Genomic DNA, 20,818 nt, shown 5'->3' with positions numbered 1-20,818 from the left:
TCTCAAGGTGTGTCTTTTGCCAGGAAGCTTTTGCATTGTAAGAGCACACAGTAGACCATGATAGCCTCCTTCTATGGTAAGAACTGTTGTATGTCTATTTTATTGTTATGAACAGTGCTTGGTGGTTAGGAACAAATAATTAGGTGTGCTAGCAGATGTTTCCAAACCAACTTTTTGTGGGTTTAAAATCTGGAAAGATCCTAATCTTGGATCTTAATTGTGGCAGCTGTTGCTCAATATGCTAGTAATACTTTTTAAAATTCTGAATTAAAGTAAATGTGATTATATAATAGTGAGGGGTATTCTCAAATCCACAGAGAATTAGATTAAAATATTTTTTGTAATATTGTAAAATTTTGAGAAAGAAATATTTATAAGATTTGACATAGTCTTTATTTTTCCTAAAAATCATATGTGTTAACTATTTGCAGGTTAAGTAATACAAGGAAGCTTTCTTCTCATGTTTTATTATGTTCAGGGCAATTTTATTTTATTCAGAGATATGAATTTGCTTTATAAGTTTTTTGTTAATTTATCAGTCTAAATTATTTGGAAAAGAAAATTAATGTTATTTTAACATATCTTTTCAGTTACCTTTGAAAAAATAAGGGAGAATCTTGAGGGGAAAAATACTGGAGGAATATATTGGATACATTTTTGGTTTGTAATTGATAGTTTTATGTCAACTTTACTATCAAATGAAGAGATGCCATCATGGCTTTGAGAGAGAAACACAGTGATTGAAATGATTTGAAACCTGCTACGTAGACAAGTTTGCATGTAAACGTCTGTGATCTACTACTGTTGGAGTGTGGTAGAAAAGGCTTAGGAAAAGAGCAGCTGTAATACCCAGTCAGTGTAATGTCTGCTTTCCTACTTTTACAGCAGTAGTGCTTAGAGCTCATTTCACATGACTGTACTTGTTTCTGCTCTTGGAAAAATGTTGCAGTCATGGCAAAAGCACCAACTTCTTTGTGAGGGATGATACAGTGAGCCATACTAAAAAGAGGGTTTTGTTTTAATATTGCAGTAGTAAAGATCTTAATTTTAGCATAATATATAACTGAAAACAATGAACCTTTAAGAGATATTTAAGAAGTAACTCTTTTACCAAAGTGTATAAAAAATACAAGGATTTTCTTAGATATTCAGGCAAATGTTTCTTGCTATTGAGTAACAAGTATTGGGTTCTAGTGCTTCTTTCTTGGTTTTAAAGCACCAGTTTTGTGGTTTAGACTAATAGGATCCTGTTCTTTATGGACATCAGGAGTGTCTTCACAGTTAGTAATGTTAGAGTGGATTTTTGCTCAAAATTTTAGTTCAACACCAGTCAACACCAGAGGGTGCCAAAATGCAATACAGTATTCTCAATTTCCTAGTAAAATAGTAATATATACATAATATACCTTTTCTAAGCATTGATGTTTGGATCTTTCCCAGCCTTTTCTTGTTTGCATATTCAAACTGTGATACTGTAATACCCCTGGTTCTAGGTTTCCTTACAATGACAGCAGCACATTCCTCTCACCAGCAGCTAGCACTGTCAAAGAAAGATTTTTAAGTATGCAGATAAACTTTACTTAGCTACAACAGCAATTCATGTAATTTGTGTCATGTTCTTGTCTTGCTTGTCCTGGCCTTAGTTCTCTGTGCAGGGGTCAGAGATTGGTTTCTATTTATATATGCCATGCTGTCAGCAAAGGAAGAAGCTAGTAAGAACTTTGAAATGCATTAATCATTCTTGTGCAAGACCTCATGGTGCAATTAATTTTACAATTCCCTTATTTATGTGATGTTTTTGTCTAGGCTGAAGCTTTTAGGGTCCATGTGTGTCCCTCTCTTCAAGCTCATTTCCTCATGGTGCAACTCAAGGGGAACCAAGTGCATATACTATTGAAAGAGGCAGTTGCGTTTTATGAGCTTAGAAACTTCAAGAAATAAGATGATGTGCATTTGTTGCTTGGATGGCAAAATTATAAGATACTCTGACTGAATTACATGTTTAGGTGGTTTTTGCTTACCATACCTTATAGTCCCTGCTGCTGAATCACCACAGTGTATTTCTGAAGTTGGTTATGTGTCTGGCTAAAGAATACTGTCAGACAGTATTTGTCAGAATTGAGATCAAGAAAATCACGCAGCAGTTTACAATCATTATACTGGTGGACAGATTAGTGAGTGTCTGCCGGCTGCTTGTGCGTTCCCTCAAGTGCTTGAAAAAGAGGAAATGCTTCCTTCCTGGTGTCTTCTTCTTTGGTCACACTCAGTAATAAACTGTGTTCAAATAATAAACTGCTAAGTCCAAAATTCTTGGAAGCAACCATTCGTTTAATGCCCATAACATTTTCTTTCTGTCCCAGCAGCTGATTGCAATCACCAGTGCCAGTGTTTGGACTCTTACGTATCTGATTTGTTGGATTGAAGACACATATCTAAGTGCATTATTGGTTCCTGCAGTAAAGTACACTTCCAAATTGTGCAAGGATTGCGTAACCCTTTGCAGTGGATTATATGATTTGAATTATAATTAGATGCCAGGCTAAGAACTCTTTTTGTCATATAAAAGGGTTTCTGAAAAAAAAGGAAAATAATCTAGTCACTGTTGGAGTCTTTTCTGTATATTTTTAGTGAAAGGACTGTCACTTTATTTGATGGAGTAGTGTCTTCAGATTAGTGCTGCTTTCTTAACTGTGTCTAATCTCATTTGATTCAAGCATGATGGAATAAAAAAAATCAGTGTAGCGTAGGTTTGTTTTGAAGTCAAGGAGGGGGTTAGAAAATCAGTAAACATCAGTTCATCATGTTTAATTAGCTGACAGGAATTTTCTGAAGATATTAACCAGGATCTTAACAAGCAAATTGGATGTAGGCTTAATAATTTATGGGGAAGTTCTGGTGTGAAAACTGAAAACTTTAAATCTAACTGTTTTCCTTTATACAGAAATTAGGAAATAGTTTGTCTATGTAGTTTTAGTAGCTCCTTCAATAATATTTCTTTTTGTACCCTTCCACCAAGCTATGAAATCGAAAAGATTGGTATTTGTCTCCATCATTTGTAGGAACTAAAAGATCATAAACTCAGAAATTCCTTTACATATCAATACATGAAATGCAAATTAAGTGAACTGTGCAGTGTTAGAGCAGTGACCTTCAACCAGACTCTGTGTCAAGAATTTGTGTTTCCAAGGCTTCTCATTATTGCTGAGTATTTTCCTGGCATAATGTATGGATCTTTTGTGGTGTGTTGTTTGCTGGAGAATGAATGAAGGCCCTCTGGCTCATTTATCCTACTGTCTCACTTGGGATTTGAACTACGTTGCTAGAAAAGAACGTCTAGTGCTCTCACTTTCAATTCTAATCCCCCCATCATTAAGCTGTAGCAGTTCCCCTTTGCATGACTATTTTTTCAGCTATAGAAGCTAGTGGTAGTTTTGGAGAGTCCATAGAGGCTGAGTGGTTCTGAAGAATAGCTGATATTTACTGGATATTGTATGGTTGTGCTTTCAGAGCTCTCAGTCATAAACATTTTGTATCTTAGAATGGGAAAAAATACCTCTATTTTTAATAACTTTATTTCGCTTTCTCCATACACTTTCTTTTTTCAGTTTAGCTGGTCTCTTTTTGTATTGTCCTTGCCTCAAACAGTTGATATTAGGCTGATATGTTGTCATGACACTGACATAAAAGCTATAGGAGACTGAAAAGCACTGTGGATTGTTTTGGTTGGTTTTTTGGGGGGCTAGGGTGTTTGTTGGTTGGTTTTGTTTTAACAAAAAAAAAAATAAAGGACTCATTTTGTATGCAGGCAGATACCATTTAAGAAGAAAAATACTGTTATTAAGTATAACTGTTTTGATTTCCAAATCAAAGAAATAGGAATTTCCTTGGAATAGATCATGGCTTTTTTGTTCACTACATGTAAGACACAGGAGTTTATACATAATTAATAAAAGGTTTATTAGTCTATGCTAGATTCTTGTTCTCTATTCTCTTTACTCTCCTCACTAACTTCAGCTTAAAATTTTCTTGATGTTTTCTGGCTAGGTTTAGCTACTGTTTTTCTTCCTCTTTGCTGCATCTCACATTTATCTGTCTGTGCCTTTCTTATTAACATGAAGTTTATTTCCTACTTTTTGAAAATACTCTTAGAAGGACTTCTCTAGAAGTGGAGTCTATGAAACTGTAAGAGGGAAAGTGAGAAGTTAATGGACAAGATGGCATGAGGAGGAAGATAAAATAGAGTTGTTTAGTTGTACTGAGAGAGAAAGACTTCAGAAAAACTGCAATAAAATTTTAAAATATTATAATTAGCAAAAACTCTTTAGGAAACTAAGCATATACTCTGCCCATGAAGTTTGGGAACCATCAATAATTGCAGTGCTCTTGACAGGTGTTCCACTGTCTTTCTGTGTACAAGTTCTGTACACCCGTGCTCAGCCATATCATTAGAACTGAGAGCTGAAAATTCCCTTACAATGTTAAGTATCTTGTGGAAATATTCCTTTATATTGTAGCTCACAGTACTTGAGAGTCTTTAATATAGTCCTCTCGACTACATACTTTAGTACAATAACTTTGTGTTACAGACCGGTGCAGTTCTTTCATCAAATTTCTGGATTTATCAGTTAATGTTAATGTGACTTTTAAAATTATCATGAATACTTGTGCTAATAAACTGCAGGTTTTACAATGCAGTGCTGTCAGTCTTGAAACTTGCTTGCCCTCTTGTTCCAACAGAGAACAGACCCTCCCCCCCCAGCAAGCCTAATGCAGGCTGACTTTGAAAGCCTGTGTATTGAACAGGCCCTTCAGGACAGGAGATGAGCTGGGTTCTGGTTTAGTTTTGTTCTGTGGAATACTGCTGCTGATGTACAAGTCTGTGTTACTTTTGCATGCAGATTTACTTTTGTGTTGTAAATACTTAGAATGTCTTTGAAATAGGTGGGGTATTAAATGAAGGAAGATATATCAAAGCAGAACTCTCCTTACTACTGCAGTGTTGTAAATGATCTGCCTCTGTCTTCCTTTGCTCTTCTAATGAGAATACATAAAGCTTCAGACAGATGTCAGAGGAAAAGTTTAAGGAGTTAAACTGCAGTGCTTAAAAGAACTGAAGCTTTCCTTTCAGATTGTACTTGATACAGTATAAAATTTGAGATGAGTTTATCTGGTAATGGCAAGATTACAGACAGCACAATCAAAAGCAAAGTGATACTACAGGTAGAAGCCCAGAGCTTCAGCTGAAGTGCGTTGGGATTTTAACCCAATCTAAGATACACCTGAGTCACTGAACAGGTGTTCAAATATTGCTGCAAATTACAGGCTTGGCTGAAGCAATCAGCTTGGCTCTGAATCTCAGCTGAGCTCCTCTAAGTTGCACTTGGGAACCAAAGCTCTACTTGAAGGTGTCCTTTACTGCAGCAGTATGGATCATCCTGTCTCTGCATTCATGCTGTTATTGGAGCAGATTGCTACAGAACATGTGAGACAAAGCTGGAGAGCTTCTGTTGGAGGGGGTCAGTGCACAACACAGTGTGGATAGAAGCTTGTTATGAGGCATGCTGTAGTACAGAAGTCAGCTGGTGAGAAAAGTTCAGTGGTGATGCCTGAGAAATCAATAGAATGCAGCCTTCTTTTAAGGGTGGTTTGTGGCTTGAATGCAGTAACACTGCATCCCAGAGTAGGAAGGAAACAGGAAGGGACTGGAAAGAAATCCTTTGGGCTATCTGCAGAAATACCAATAAAACTGGTGTGTAGAAAGACTTGTTAAAGAATTAAGTTTGCTACCACAAAATTAATCAAAAATACTCTGAACAAATTTGAATTGGCATTGCAAGTTGAGACTGGCTGTTATCTACCCGTGGTGTTTTTTATCTGGCTCTAGGACTCCTGGCTCTGCTTGTACCATATCTTCAAAGGGAAAGGAAATAGTTCTTTGTTTTTTGTGAGACATGCCCTGCATTCACAAAAGTATGACTGGTAGCATTTTTGTATGTAAACTCAGTTGATTCAAAGAAATTCGTGACTTGTCACTAGTGTTTTCTCCAGCTAGAACCCAAGTATTTTAACATTTCAGCTCACTAGCAGTTTGGGTCCAGCAGTGTAGTACAGAAACAAGCTATTGCTTTTTTGCACATATGATCAGATGTAAGTAAAGGATCTGTCTGACTCCTACAGGCAGACTGACTTACTAAGAAGGCTGATGAGATTATGACCCATCTTGCCCTTTATGGCTGAGCCCCACATAAAGCAGCTTCTTAAATGTTGCCATTTTTAGCCCAAGTTATAATGATACTCAGACATTTTTTTTTATCACTAGTTGTCTTGGTGCAAGTTCTGTAGCGTTGTGAGTTCTAGCTCTAACTGTCATGTATGCAAGGACATTCAGTTTAAAAAACAGAGAGAACATCAATCTAAAATTAAAACAGAATTTATATCAAAACTTCATTTCTCCCAGCTTTGTGCTAGTGCCTTACAGAATTATTTTCACTGAATATAATAATTTATTTTAGTAAACCTGCTTATTTGGTCTTGACGATCTTAAAGATCTTTTCCAACCAAATGATTTTATGATTATTGATCATCTTCAGGAAATGCACTTTTTTATTTTCCTTTGTAATTATCAGTTGATTAAAAAGAAACAAATCAGTGAGAGATTTTACTTTCTGCGGGTGTTGAATTTCCAACTAAATTATTTTTCATTTAAAAGTTAATTTATTCTTATTGCTTATTATGCAGCTTTTTGAAGTATATCTGGAGGTAGCAACTAGCATGTTATGTTCTGCTCTAAACCTCTAAACAGTTCTTATCACTTCTTTGTAAAATAAACATCAACAAAAATGGATAGAAAAATGTACCAGGCATGACTATGGTTTGAACTACCAGACTAATGGGGAGGAGTGAGAGGCAAAGAGTAGGAAGTAATTGTGGAGCCTGATTCAGGAGTTCTGTGTCTATGAACAGCCTTATTAAAAAATATGTGGCAGTCCTACCATTTGCTTCCCATTCTGAAGGGCAGAAGAGGTGAGGAGGAATATACTAAATGATAAAACATTTCAGAAACCTATTGCAGTAGTAACTAATAGTTAAAGAACTTGAGACAGGGTCTCTGAGTGGTCCTGGATCTGTGCATTTTTCAAAAATGCACACTCTGCAGGGGCATGTTTTGGTTTTGTTTGTTGAGTAAAATTAGCACCATTCCGTATATCCAGTTTAGGATTTTACCACACAGACGGTAGACTTGTTGCAATGGAGGTGAGGAACTTCTGGGTTGCTATGGCTGAGGACTTAAAAGGAGCAGGACTAGTATGTTTTAAGTTGGATCAGTCCACAGTAAAATTTTAGCATAGAATCACAGCTGTAACTTCCTTTTCTCTTGATCTCCTCTCCCCATGGAGAGCTTAGCATGCTAGCTTTAACCAGATTTCTGGTTATATGGCATATGTATTTACAGTCTGTTACTATCTGGCTGTTCAAGCTGAGAAGCAGCTGTGGAGTCTTTTCAACAGTGTATTCTGGCTCAAGTTCAGCACTGAACTAACATGCTGCTTGTGACTGGCTTCATGTGCAGGTAGGATGAACTCCCATCTAGCTACAAAAGACCACACAGACATACAGAAAGAGGAAAGACTTACTAGACTGTAGTGATCAACACTTCCTGTTGAAGTGTTTTATTATCTTAGTTCTATTTATTTATTTAACTAGAGTCCGATCCCATAAATACTGTTACAATGAGCCCTAGCCTTCAAAATATCTGCTAAGTTGCATGTACTGAATATATTTGGAGATTTGGATTAGTCTTTTCTGGGGACATGCTAGGTTTGTTAGTACTTGATCACCTGATTGCTGTCACATCACCTGCATTAAGGACAAACATTTACCATTTCTGTGAATCAAAAAACATGCACAGTACACTTCATTTTAACTCTAGGCCAGTTATGGGAGGATGAACAAAGTAGTCTGGGCATAGTGATGGAGTTAGGGAATATGCTGGGTCAGGTATTGTTGAAATCTGCAAGAGCAAAGTGACACTTCCAGAATTCTTTGAACTAATTTGCTCTAGTGGAGCAGCTCTGTGCCACATCCCCACTGCAAGTGAAATGCAAGAACATATGCGTTAATCGGATCAACAGTGTATTAGTCTCTTCTTAGGACAAGCTTATGCTTATAGAAGTATACAGGGATATTTATTACCTCAGCTTAAAACAAGTTGAACAAGGAAATGTGAAGCAAATCAGGGACTAAAATAAATGAATGAAAGTATTGATAGTCTGTTCAGCATATTACATGATTCTGCATATTCCTACTAGCTCTGTCTGCTCTGAGCTATTCTTGTAAAAACCACTCCTCTAGGTTCAGGCTGAACAGCATGTGTAATGTCTGTGACAGTTTGAGCCTTGGAGATGGAATTGGTTGAACAGAGTAGTCTATTCAGATAAATGTAGGGGATTCATTCACATGGAAATCATTCCTGGCACAGTAGAAACGAAGTATGAGTGAAAGAGGAAACAAAAAGGAGCCACAGAGAGCTGCACTCCCAGCACCAGTAAATCAGCAGAACTTCATTGTTCACGATAAATGTAAGTTACTTTACATCACAGCAGTCTCACACAAAGTTTTAAGAGGTAGTGGTGACCATATAATCCTGCAGTAAAAGTTTGCTTTAGATTAATTTGAAACCTGGTTCTCATCTATGTGTCTAAATAAACCATGTTATGCCAGTGTAACAGCAAGCTTTAAAGTGAAATGATTTTCATCTTCCTTAAAAGCCCATAGATGTTTTTCTATAGTACTGAAAAGTTGGATGAGACTAGTTTAAATCAGTAAAGGGTAGAAAAAATGCAGAGCTAACTAGTACCAGCAAAAACCTAGTATGGTACCTAGGAAATCTGTATTTTTCTGAATTTTGTTGTGTCAGATGTGTTTCCACTAGGAGGAGTTATCATCATATCCTTACCCTGTAAGATTATCAGACTTGTGCTTTAGGTCATTTGATGAAAATGCGATTACCTGTAGTGACATTGTGAAATATCTATAAAGTTCATCTACATCTACCTGGCTTGTAGTACAGAAACTGCTAATTGGTATCAATATAAATATGAAAGGATGGTTGCAGCTTGTGATATCCTACAAGCAAATTTATGTTTGTTATTTGCATTTCCTAGAGATTACAATTTATTTTCAATGTCATGTTTTCCATAAAATGTTATGATAATTTGAGAATTTCAGAGTTTTAAATCACGTTTTAATACAGTTAAGGGAAAACCTTGAAATGTCTAGAAAGTCCAAGAAAGAGGCAAGAAGTGTAGAAGTTAAATCTCATATATACACACTCTTAGGATTTTTTTTTTTTAGTTCTTTTTTGTTTAACATTTCTGTTACAAATAGTGATTATGATTTTTAAATATGGTGGTTTAGAAGTTCCAGTGGGACATTCTTTTATTTGTATTTTAAATTCAATGTAATAATGTTATTGGATTTAAATGCTTCCTTTGATCTGTTTGCCACTCTAGTGTTGCAAGATAATGGTATACTTGGAGCTACAGTTTTGCTTTGTTTCTCCTACTGTTTTCCAGTATTCATCTCTTTTCATCAGATCATGAAATATGATTCTAGTAAAATGTATGTTTTGGTCGCTTTTCAGCAATGTAGCTTTTGCATAGACTCCCATGGCAGAAAGAGAAAGAGACCTTAATCAAGCCTATCTTTTCATTAAGAGAAGGGAACTGTTTAAGAATATATCAACTTGGTGTGCTTAAAGGACTTCTGGCATATGGGCAATTCCCTAACTCTATCTCTGTGCCCAGACTACTTATTGTACATCTTCCCACAACTGGCCTAAAGCTACATATATTTTATATGCTGCTTTCTAAAGCAAAAGAAAAAGATGTTAAACTTCTTGGGCATCACATATAAAACACCTTCCTCTGTGCCTTTGCATCAGATATGCCCCCATGTGTATGACTGCAGTTGTGAGTATGTTTAAGATAATGCAGAAGAGCACTCTGAAAGGAAAAGTGAAGTTCAGTAGGTCAGAGAGCCACGTTAGGAACCTCCCATTATTATTCATTTGATAACTTTTTAGCAACAACTTAGTTTCATAAAAGCCTCTGAACAGCTGGTGGTCAGAATCAGAATGATACAAACCTAGGTTGGATTCAGATTGCTTATTTTTATGTAAAACCCCCTGAAATTGTATAAATTATGGGGGTAGTACTGTAAGACCATCCACATAAGGATTCCAGAATAACTTCACTCTTGAGCTTATTAAGTAATAACAGAAGTCTAACTGAATAAATAGAAGCAAGTCATGGTGCAATAGTGGTTGTATCTCATAAAAATCTGGTGACCTGACTAAACCTATGTCTTTTTGCAGCTCCTGAGATGTACAGGAATTGACAGTGTTTAGAATGAATAAATAGAACAGAAGTCTTGTATTGCCCTCTAATATATGCTGTTATTTATGTTTTTGTTTCCTTCCTTCCTCTGGAAAGGAAGGATATGGGAAAAAAATATGTGCCCAACATCTGCCACACACCTTGCCAGTGTGTTTATAACCATATTTTGGATCTTAAAAAATATTGGCATTACCTGCCTTAAGCAAAAGTTAATCCTATTTTCAGAGATAAAAATAAGTGTCATAAAAGTAGAAGAATAATAGGAAACTCCTTCTGCCTACAGCCAGTTCTCATAATGGTATGTTTAGTGTTTTTTACAATGTATTTTTTAACTCCATTTTACTCTTAACCTTGATCAGGTTATATCTTGAGTCCTGACCACTAGGCTGTACCCTGCATCCAATTAACCCTGTAATATTGATTAAATAAGAGTTGTTTGAGTTAATGTTTCTGTTACCTTTCTTCACCGAAACTACCATTAGCAGAAAGATCAGAAATGCAATTAGTTAACTTGTGAGAGAAAGGAGATTTTTTTTTTTTACCTTCAGCTGAAGGAACAAATTTTTCATTAAAACAAAAGGGATAAATCTACACAGGTGTTAACAAAGACTTAATAGCTTGTAAAAGTATGCCATAAAATAATCCCACTCTAGGGTGTAATTGCGGTCCATTTGAAAGCAATGCATCTTGTACCTCTTAGTATCCTGTCATATGAGGGTATCATTTTCTGCTTGCAGTTGAATTTTGTTTTGTATAGGGGTTTAGAGGAGGGGGGTATTGTTATTTTAATTTGGTTTTCTTTGTTTTTTTTTCATTTGGTATAAATTAATAACAGAGCAAATGCAGCTGGCCAAGTAAGATTAGACAGCCACTGTTTATCACTGTATTGTTAAAGAGAATGTTGCTCTGTGGAAATTCTGGAATTCCTTTCATGCTTAGTGCAGAATTTCTCTTTGTTCTGGAATGATAAATGTGATGACTCTCCACTAATTCCTGTAGATATTTTTTTTAATTGTCATATACTAACATGGAATCTCAGTATTCACAACGAAATACAAAATTTGTAGTCTTAAAAAATATATTCTTAGTGAACTTGTCAGTTTTGAAAACAAGTTCCTTTACACATCAAATTTCAAGTCTTTTACTTTAAAATGTATGAACCAAAAAAGAGCTATTTGTTCATGGCTTTACTTATGTTCTAACCAAGTAGCTGTGTTTCTCCTTTTATCTCTCTGAGCATCATATGCCTTTCATGCTGACCATCTTGCAATCTGAAAGCACCTGTTTAAAGCAAGCCAATCAATGAAAGACGTCAGTGGCTAAGCTTGTCCTCGCCTCACATAAGAATGTTCTCTGTGGCTTTCACATTCCTCAAGGAAATTCTTTTGTGGTGTGTCAATTAAATGTTGAGATTTTCTGGTCAATGTTACTCCACAAGATGCTCTTAGTTGCTGTAATACCACCATTCTTTAGATGTTTACTCGTCATCCATAGCCTGCAAGATTTTCACAATAATAAAAAACGTGCAATAAAGCAAATAATAGATCAGAGTCTTCCAGTGGACAATAAAAGCATTTCACAATGTGATTTGCAAATTAACAGGTTTGTTCTTTAATAGATCATGAAGTGACGAATTCCAGAATTCCAACTTTCCCGGTGTAATGGTGTATGTGTCTCTGAAGTGTAACCATTTTGACTTGTTTCCAAAGTTGAGCACCAAGGCAAAACTCGTAGAAGCTTCCAAAACAATATCTGGTCCAAAACATTGTGTATATTACTAACAATAGCTGTTTTAACTGAAATGCTTTCAAAATATTTCTAGGAATGTATTGTACTTTAATACAGGTAATACTGCTACTGTGGCCTACTTTTCTGCAGAACATTAGTTTTAGGTTTGCAATTTGTATTTGAAAAAAAAAAAACTTCAACGCTTTTCTGGTGTTCCAAGAATAATGAAAATGCTAGATGGCTTTCCCTATCTAACAGAAAACAACTCTGACTCCTTTCTGACCATTACATGTCAGCCTTTGGCAGCTTCTTGTGCATTCGGAGTAGGCAGATGTCTTGGAACATGTGGTCTGTAACTGAAAAGTCATAATTCCCATTGGTTTATACACAGCTAATGAGCAAGTACTTTTCCTGCAGTATAGATGAGAGGAAAATCTTCAACTACAAATAAAATATAAAAAATGTACAATTAAAGTCACTAAGTGTCTGAACATGAGCATTTCCTGCCTCTGGCATCAGTGTTCTGATAGGAAATGTTCAGATCGCAAGTTACAGATTAAGAATTGGGCATCCTTGAATTGATTTAGGATATGTTCAAACTTGCACATGGAAATCTCTTCAGAAACTCAGCAATTCTTGGAAGCTTAAGTATTTGTCTATGTAGATCTTGCATAACCACTTACATAAAGCAGAGATATTGGGAGAATATTTTGTGTGTCTGTCGTTTATCTTCTGATGTCTATCATGTGTCCATCTTAATGTCTATCTTTTATTTCATTTTAGCAACTGGGAAAAAGTAACAAAAAAGTATTTTTATTTACAGATAACTCAAATTCAAATGACATGATGGAGAGCAAACTGTAAAAAACACTCCGTTCCTTTTCTTCTTAGAAATACTCCATAATAGGTTGACTTTAGCTATTTTGTTTGTCCCATCTTGGACAAACACCCACCACAGAACCTTAGTCATTTTGACTGTCTTACAGAGAATGCAGTTTCGTTCTCATCCTTCATATTCCTACAGAAAACACTACTGCATTTGCTATTCCTCTTCATTTAATGCATTTTGTCATATGTGTCATACGTGTAAGAAGAGTGGCATTATCACTGAATGAGTGAATTGAGGTACTTTGTATTCTCGCTGAATACAAAGGCTGAGTATATTTTAATTGATTCTACAGTATTGAGTGACTCTGTTGATTCATCTTCTAAAAAATTAATTCAGCTATGAGAGCTAAACAAAATATAGTCTTCAACATTCCCTGCTTGTATGAGGATGACAATGAACTAAATGTAAAAATCTTAATGCATAGATAACTAACACTTTCTTGGCTGTGTGGTAAGAGGTAATCTCTTTGGCCACAACAGTGAAACTTGCATGTTATGAAGTGCTTTCTGGGTTCAGTCCTGAGCAATGTTATTTGTAATTTTTGTTTTTCAGAGTTATAGCCATTGTGAGGGAATAGATAATGAAGTATCTACCCATTTCTAACTGGCTAAGCCAGCTTGGTCTTGCAGAATATTGCACGCTCTTTGAACAATATGATGGCATAGAGGTAAGAATTGTCCTCTTTCAATAAAACTCTTGAGAAACTGTTAAGCAAGGTGATGTAGTACAAATGGTTAATGTTCTGTGATATGATGTTGGAGCAAAAAAAACCTAAAGACAGGTAGTTTGGTTTTGTCTTGGGAAAGGAAGAAAATAAAAGCAATGTCTCTTGAACTGTGTGCTAAAAGTCACAGAGAAATAGAGTCACTGGTGGGCTAGATTAAAGGAACATTTTACTTTTATATATATGTTTATATATATATAATGCTGCTGTAGTGTTTATAATGCTGCTTGTCCTATTTAGTCTTGGCTGTCTCAGATTGTTACAATGGACACACTCACCAGAGCAAGAACACATAGATAACCTTTGTTCTGCAAAAACTAACAAATATATGTCTTAAAATTCAGAAGTAGATAAAATATAGACTTATGTGCCAGTTTTTATATAAAGTTGTTTACAGGTAAAGGGATTCTGTGTGACTTAATCTTCTCTACTGAGCAAATACCACATTACAGAAGGACCTTACATTTGTAATCTTGAAGATCCCTAGAAAATTATTTAGAAATTCTTAGGAAGCCCTTTTCCCATAGTTCTCACTCGATCAAAATCTCCTCTTTATTGTCCATTTTATGTTTTCACTTTCCATCATCCATGTAAAAATTTATTGACATTTACATACAATAACATCAATTAAATGCTGCTTCGACATGTTTTATTTCTTCCTCTCTGCGTTCCCCATTCAGAAAATAAATGTGAAAAATACAAGTGAATAGTATCATCAACTCAAAATATCCTTGGATTCACTTTTAAACAAATGAAATAATCAATGTTTCATGAAGTGGCACTAAAATTTACTTAAAATTGTCTTCTGCCTTATATCTGTGCTGCTTGTATACCAGAGTTCTTAGTGAGTGTCATGGTAATGTCATAATCCATGCAAAATAAAAAGAAAAGGATTTTAAATGTAAGTAGAATATGTCCCAACTAGTAAAAGAACAGCATTTTTTACTTTTCCAGATTGATTCAATCAGCAAGTCATTGGAAAATGTTCACGTGATTCACACTACTGTTGTAACACAGAAGACAGCTGTTACAACCACCAACCAACAAACAAAAATCCTGCAACACAGTTTACAGCTTACAGAGCCTGAAAGCTGCCTGTAAGAAGTTTTTGCTGAAGTGCAAAACTTAAAAATAGACTTAGTGCATCATTCTGGATACAATGGACTTTTTTCAATTTCAAGGCCATGAGTCAGAATTTCAGTTCTGCAATATCTGTAGATTACAAGCATTCTATGATCTCTTAGTTCCTCAGCCAAACTGCATATTTTTCTGAAACAAAACTTTAACTTGAGAAAATGCCTGACTAGCTTGACTTCACATACCAACCTGCTTAATACTAGACATGTGTTTAAGAACCACGTTGAACCAAGCTTCTAAGTTCTTGAAAGTCTAAATAATTGCCTTTGATGTCTTATACTTTTAAAAGTAATTACTAATAACTGTTTATACTGGGTTTTTATCTCTGCAGTAGAAGGTATGATTATATCCATTTTGCTGAGGAGGACAGTGATGCACACTTTCTTGACTTAAATTATTTTTTTGCTAAGTAGTAAATTCAGGGCAGTAGTAGACAGAGTTCTTGGGTTTCAGTCAACTGCTCTAGCCAGTTCTGAAGCCAGACAAGAACGTGCTTATGATCTTGAATGAAGAAAGAATACTTCAAGGCAGGACACAGTTCCACCTGAGAAATAAAATTTCCACATAAGAATGTTGTCAACTGCAAAATGCAGCAAGTTCTTTAAAGCTACTAAAAGAACCCCACCAAAATGTGTCTATAAAAGCTCCCACTGTGTTATCCTGAGCATTTGCTGTTCAGTACTGGAGTTAACAACAACCCTATTTGTGTTCCTCCTTACAAGCTTTTTGATCAAATTTGAAGAGCATATTGCATTTGTACTCCTTTGTTTGTGGATTTTCTTGGAGGCTGATTTTGGCATTTGGCAGAAGGGTGTTGGGTTTTTTTTGAGAGAAGCAGTGGGATCCTCTGTCACTGTTGCCAAAGCTGAAAAATCCTTTCTACTGGAATGTGAATTCAACATTAGTAGCAATTTTTGCATTTGGGAGAAGCTAGAAAGAGATTAAATGAAAGTAATAATTATTCAACTCCCTACTTTGATGTCATTAGTTACATATAAGTTATCATTTGACAAACATTTAATATGACATTTTCAGGCATGACTAAAGTTCTCTAACAGCTTTTGAAACAGTGTTAGCTAGTGACATAAGACATTGAAGCTTTCAGCAATTAGAGCACTGCTCAGTCTAAAGCAAAGAATGCCTTTGCAGTGGTTTTAGTATGAAAGAAAGGGTTTTAAATTACAATTTCAAAAACAGTGGCTCAGAGTAGAAATTCTATGTCAATTGTCTTATTATTTACACAGTGAATCAATCAGATTTTGTATTTTAGGTTCCTAGGCCTGAACTGTCAAATCTCCATTAGAAAAGGCTACTCATAGTTAACGTGACTTGCCAGTAACAATATGGAGTACATTCTATGTGCTTCTCTTTGTCTAATTTACAGTGAAAATACAGAACAGTTAAAAATACAGCAAAATATATTTCTTTATATTTTCTACTTTTTCTGAAAGTTTTCATCATCAAATGAAGCTTTGTACATACTTATGAATCAACGTCAAATTGAAATTCTGTACTGATTTGTAAATAATGCCTTGAGTTATTCAGAAACTTATTTTGAAAGCCAAACAGTGATGATTTTGTGGAAAGGGGAATAAAAGAGAACAGTTCAGGTTTGATTACCCAAATGCATTATATGGAAATTTATGTTCTTCAAAACAGTGTCACAGCCCATATTATCTACTATTACAATGAACATCCTCTTGATTATACAAAACCTTCCCTTCCAATATTATTATTCCCATCAGTTCACCCTGAGATTTATCTTCCTTCATTAGTTTAAGTGCAATTAGCATACTAGCACTCTTAGGTAGTTTTTAGGGTTTTTTTTACTCAAAGAAATCATTATTTTTAGAAACTCTCCAGCTAATTTGACCAGTTTTGTTTTGAGAAAAAATTGAGAGACAATGAATTAGTGTTTTAAAAGAAAAAAATCCTCATCCCTTCAATGACAGAGCTTACCATGATAAAGGGGCTTCAGATAACATAAGCTACATAGCAGCAAACGTAAGTATATTTATATGTTATCAGAAACAGCAAACCCATCTGAAAGAAATTTGAATTATCCTGTACTACTACGTATAGTATATTCCTTACTCTGGCATTTGCTACAGGACTTACTCCATCTTACAGAAGCTGATCTTAAAAAGCTGGGAATTGAAAACCAAGGCCACCGAACACACCTCATTTCCAATATCCTGCTGCTTCAGGAGGTAAAAAAAAAGAGAGGTAAGATTTCCTAAAGACTGAGAGAATGAGTTAAGGCAACTGGAGCTTTCCTGTCACAAAGGATGATAAACTGATTCAGCCTAGAATACCCCTGAATGCAGATCACAGGGGTACTTAACACAGAAAATAAGAAAAATAGTTAAATATTAGTTTAACAAAAGTTAAACATTAATATTTTGCCAGGGTTTTACAAAATAATATAACCTGTACTTTTAAAAAAAATGTCATTTAGAAAAGGTTCTACTCTCAGTTTTTCTTACCCTTTCAGTCTTTAGCTTAATAAGACACGGTAGTGTTAACATCCCATAATCGGTGGAAGATTGTGTCACAAATGCTTTCCTCATTTGTACAGATGGTATCAAAAGGTCTAAACCTAGCTAATTTGTGCATGTGCCATCTCATCCCTGCTAAGGAAAAAGGAGGAGAGCTTACACAGGCAGTTCTGACCCTTCTTTTCCATTAGGGACTTTGCTATAAATTAAGACTTAATCACTGCATCATTTGCTGCTTTTATGATGCTTTTATCAGTTCAGTATCAAAATTCAGTCACAAGGTCATGAGAGCTGTAACAAGCTTTGTAAGACATTCTATTTTGAGGGGAAGGATATAGTGAGATGTTATGCAGCTATGACTTCTTGTACAGGATATTTTGAAAATTGTTCACAAGATGATAAGGTACAGGTATTATGCATTCTGGCCCATAAGTCTAAAGATCACTGCCTAAGGCTTTTACAAATGTAATGTGAAGCAGTTATTTATTTGGCTAACAAGTAAATAACTTCTACCTTCTCTTAGTCAAGATAAGACTTTTGGAGCATGTGTAGAAATCAAGTATTCATAAAATGTCTTTAGCTACTTAAGATTTCAGAAGAAACTAGAACTGGTTGTGTACAAGTAGATCAGTGTTTTCTGAGGAGTTCAGAATGGGTTTAACAATTGCATAACTTCTACAGTTCTTTGGTTTGAAAGTCTTAAAATTTGAATATAAATATGACTTTTTTTAACTGCTACTGTGAACAGATTAGGAAACTATTTAAGTTGACTGCAGTGAAACTAGATATGTTTCACTTGATATTTGTTTTCATGTGACATTGAGACTGCATTTTGTAGTCTTTTCAGGTACTGGAGGGAGAAATATATTACAGTTGTCAATGTACCACTTTTTTTCGGAAAAAAAAGAACTGTTCAAACTGTCATTCATGTGGTAAATTGATTTATATATACTTGCTTAACATTTCAGTCACCTCATTGGAATGTTCTAACTCATGGAATGTTCAGCTTCAGATATGTTAAGCTACATCTAATCTTGTAATATTGCTGATGATTTCAGTGAATTTGAATTTGAGTCAAACATTTTCTTTCTAAACTGGTGTGTATCTGGGGGGGGGAGGTTGTCCTTCAGATGTAGGTATTGCCAAGTGACACTTCTTGAGTTTTGGGGTTTCTTTGGCAGTTAAGTGCTAGAACTCAGTTCAGTAAAACTAGTGCTGGTCCATATTTTTATGAGCATTTATCTTGAGCAATGTTTCCATTCATGGTGTGGTTTTGGCTAATGGAAACAATTAAGTGTATAATTGAATTACGTGCTTGAAAAAAGAGACAAATTGATCTCTGAGTTCTGTTTACACCAGGTTATTTCCATACTAGATAGCTTTGCCTATTGTATTAAAGAATTCTGGGAAGATCGCGAAGCAGATTGGTTCAGTCAGTCATACACTAGTGCAGACTGTTTTGTTTTCACAGTAGGGATTAATGGTTGTTATCTGGTCTGCAGCCTATTATGACATGGCTGTGTTTTGCGTCTGTCTTTGACACAATGCTGTGTCTAGGAGCAAAGTGTCTAATCAGTTAGACTGAAATGCTGGTTTTCCAGGACTGAACTGTACTGTAGTCAGACATTAGAAAAAACTTTAAAAAAAATTTATTCCATTAAATAAATACTAATGTCCTACTAATGTACTTACCAGAACAGAACAAAGTCTATCTTATTGTGTTTGCTGTTATTATGAGCTTTAAACAACAGCATTGTATTTGTTGCTGGTTCAACAGTTTCCAGATGGTGCTTGATGTGATAAGTCACTTTCATATGTAACAATTTTCATAAGGTTAATTTTATAGGACATTTCTTTGTCCAGTGAAGTTAAATTTTGGAAAATTTTGAGAAAACTTCTGTTTTCTAAAATGTTACCTTGGTTCTGAAGCTACTTTGAGTAGTCTCACTACACTAAGATTTGGATTCATCCTGTCTAACTCAAATTACTTGGGCTGTGTTTCCACAGTAATTAGTACCAAGATCTGTGCATTGACATAATTTGACTTGGATGAAATATGTGCATGTGTTCACATATCTGTCGAATTAGGCAGAGCACAAAATATGATGCTTTTATGCTACCTTTATGCCAACCAGTGATAGGGAAGTGACTGGGATAACTGGTTCGGTGTGAGTAGCATTAGCTAATCAATAGGAAAATAGCCATTCAAGATTGCTAAACCACTTCAGTCGAGTACAATAAATTTTATAGTGGCTCAGTGCGTAGAGTAACGAGACTCTGATAATTTTGCTCAATATCAGAAAACTTAAAGGCTGCTGAGCTGTTGATTCTTGACCTTATTTGAAGCTGGGGTTCCACAATGCCAACCTAAGTAGTCTGTGCCTTCTTCAGCTTTCCTTTAGCTGCTTTTCCCCATCTCTGTGTAATTCCTTTTGTTGTCAGTAAAACTATCCTGCAGCTGCGTCATGAACCCATTGGGGAATATATCTAACTGAAAAACAACCTTTTGTTTCCCCTCATGTTCATCCCCATCAAGTCCCCATACCAGTTCACTGTTCAGCTGCTCAAATGCTCCTACAAACATGAATGGCCATGGAAGACACAGCAGAGCTGAGCCCTCGTGGCCGAAACAGCCCCTCTGCTTAAACTGAAACCACAGCTGCAGGTGTTTGTGGGAGGCAAGTCACTCTGCTCCCTCCACTATCGAAAAGACACAGATGAATTCAGCAGATAATTCAGTTCACTACCTTTTGTAGGTGTCTATATTTTTTTGTTGATTGTAGAGGTATCCCAGGATGGATGACTTTCACTTAGCAGATGCTGACTGCCGTTGGAATTAATTTAGGCCTAAAAGCTACAACTGTGGTTGTCTTGTAACATTTAATCTCTTCTTTTGAGTGCAGCCTTACAGATTTCAAGCAAGCATTTTTTTGTTTTTCTCTAAATGTTGAATGATCTCCGATATTTGTTAGTGTTTATCAGTATATTTCATTTCCTTGCAAATCCAAGTATACAAGTGGAAAAATGTTTCCATTTCTGAAGACTTCCTTCCTAAGTGCAAAATTGTTACCAGTTCTACATATGCTTCCTACCACTGTTTCAGGAACAGAAGACCAGACAGCTGTGTACAGATATCAAACTGATAGTTGCTGAAGTCTAGGATCTTGTATCAGGTAGTGGCAAAGTAGATGTCAAGTGAAAACACAAAAGAGCACATCAATCCATAGTGATGCTTTCCCAGAATACTTTCTCAGCCTCTAAGCATTTAATCTAACAAGAAGGAAGTTTCAAAAAGGTATGAATGTGAAGAGACATAAATACTCTTTTCTCAGTCCTTTTGCCTGTATCTTGACTTACCCTTTGATGTGCACTGCAGCACATTCTGGATCTTGATGTCCTGCCATCTACGCTTGTAGCCTTTCATGTATTCACAGCATGTTGTGCC

General features: G+C 35.6%; 1 protein-coding gene across 4 annotated transcripts in view; it reads left to right on the top strand.

The window, feature by feature from the left end:
- BCAR3 (BCAR3, NSP family adaptor protein) overlaps nucleotides 1-20,818 on the top strand; it is a 91,946-nt gene that overhangs the window by 7,493 nt on the left and 63,635 nt on the right. Inside the window, exons 1-3 of one of the 4 annotated variants that reach the window (XM_027694177.1) lie at nucleotides 8,566-8,579; nucleotides 13,567-13,681; nucleotides 16,987-17,101. In XM_027694177.1, coding sequence (XP_027549978.1) covers nucleotides 13,595-13,681; nucleotides 16,987-17,101 — 202 coding nt within the window. In that variant the 5' untranslated portion in view covers nucleotides 8,566-8,579; nucleotides 13,567-13,594. Of the gene's footprint in view, nucleotides 1-42; nucleotides 77-8,565; nucleotides 8,580-13,566; nucleotides 13,682-16,986; nucleotides 17,102-20,818 lie in introns of those variants that run through there. The other 3 variants (XM_027694176.1, XM_027694178.1, XM_027694179.1) reach the window with 3 other exon arrangements.

The sequence above is a fragment of the Neopelma chrysocephalum genome, unplaced genomic scaffold (genome assembly GCF_003984885.1).
Source record: "Neopelma chrysocephalum unplaced genomic scaffold, ASM398488v2 Primary Assembly neopelma1_97, whole genome shotgun sequence".
NCBI classification, from domain to species: Eukaryota; Metazoa; Chordata; class Aves; order Passeriformes; family Pipridae; genus Neopelma; species Neopelma chrysocephalum.
This window is presented reverse-complemented; position numbering and strand designations above follow the sequence as displayed.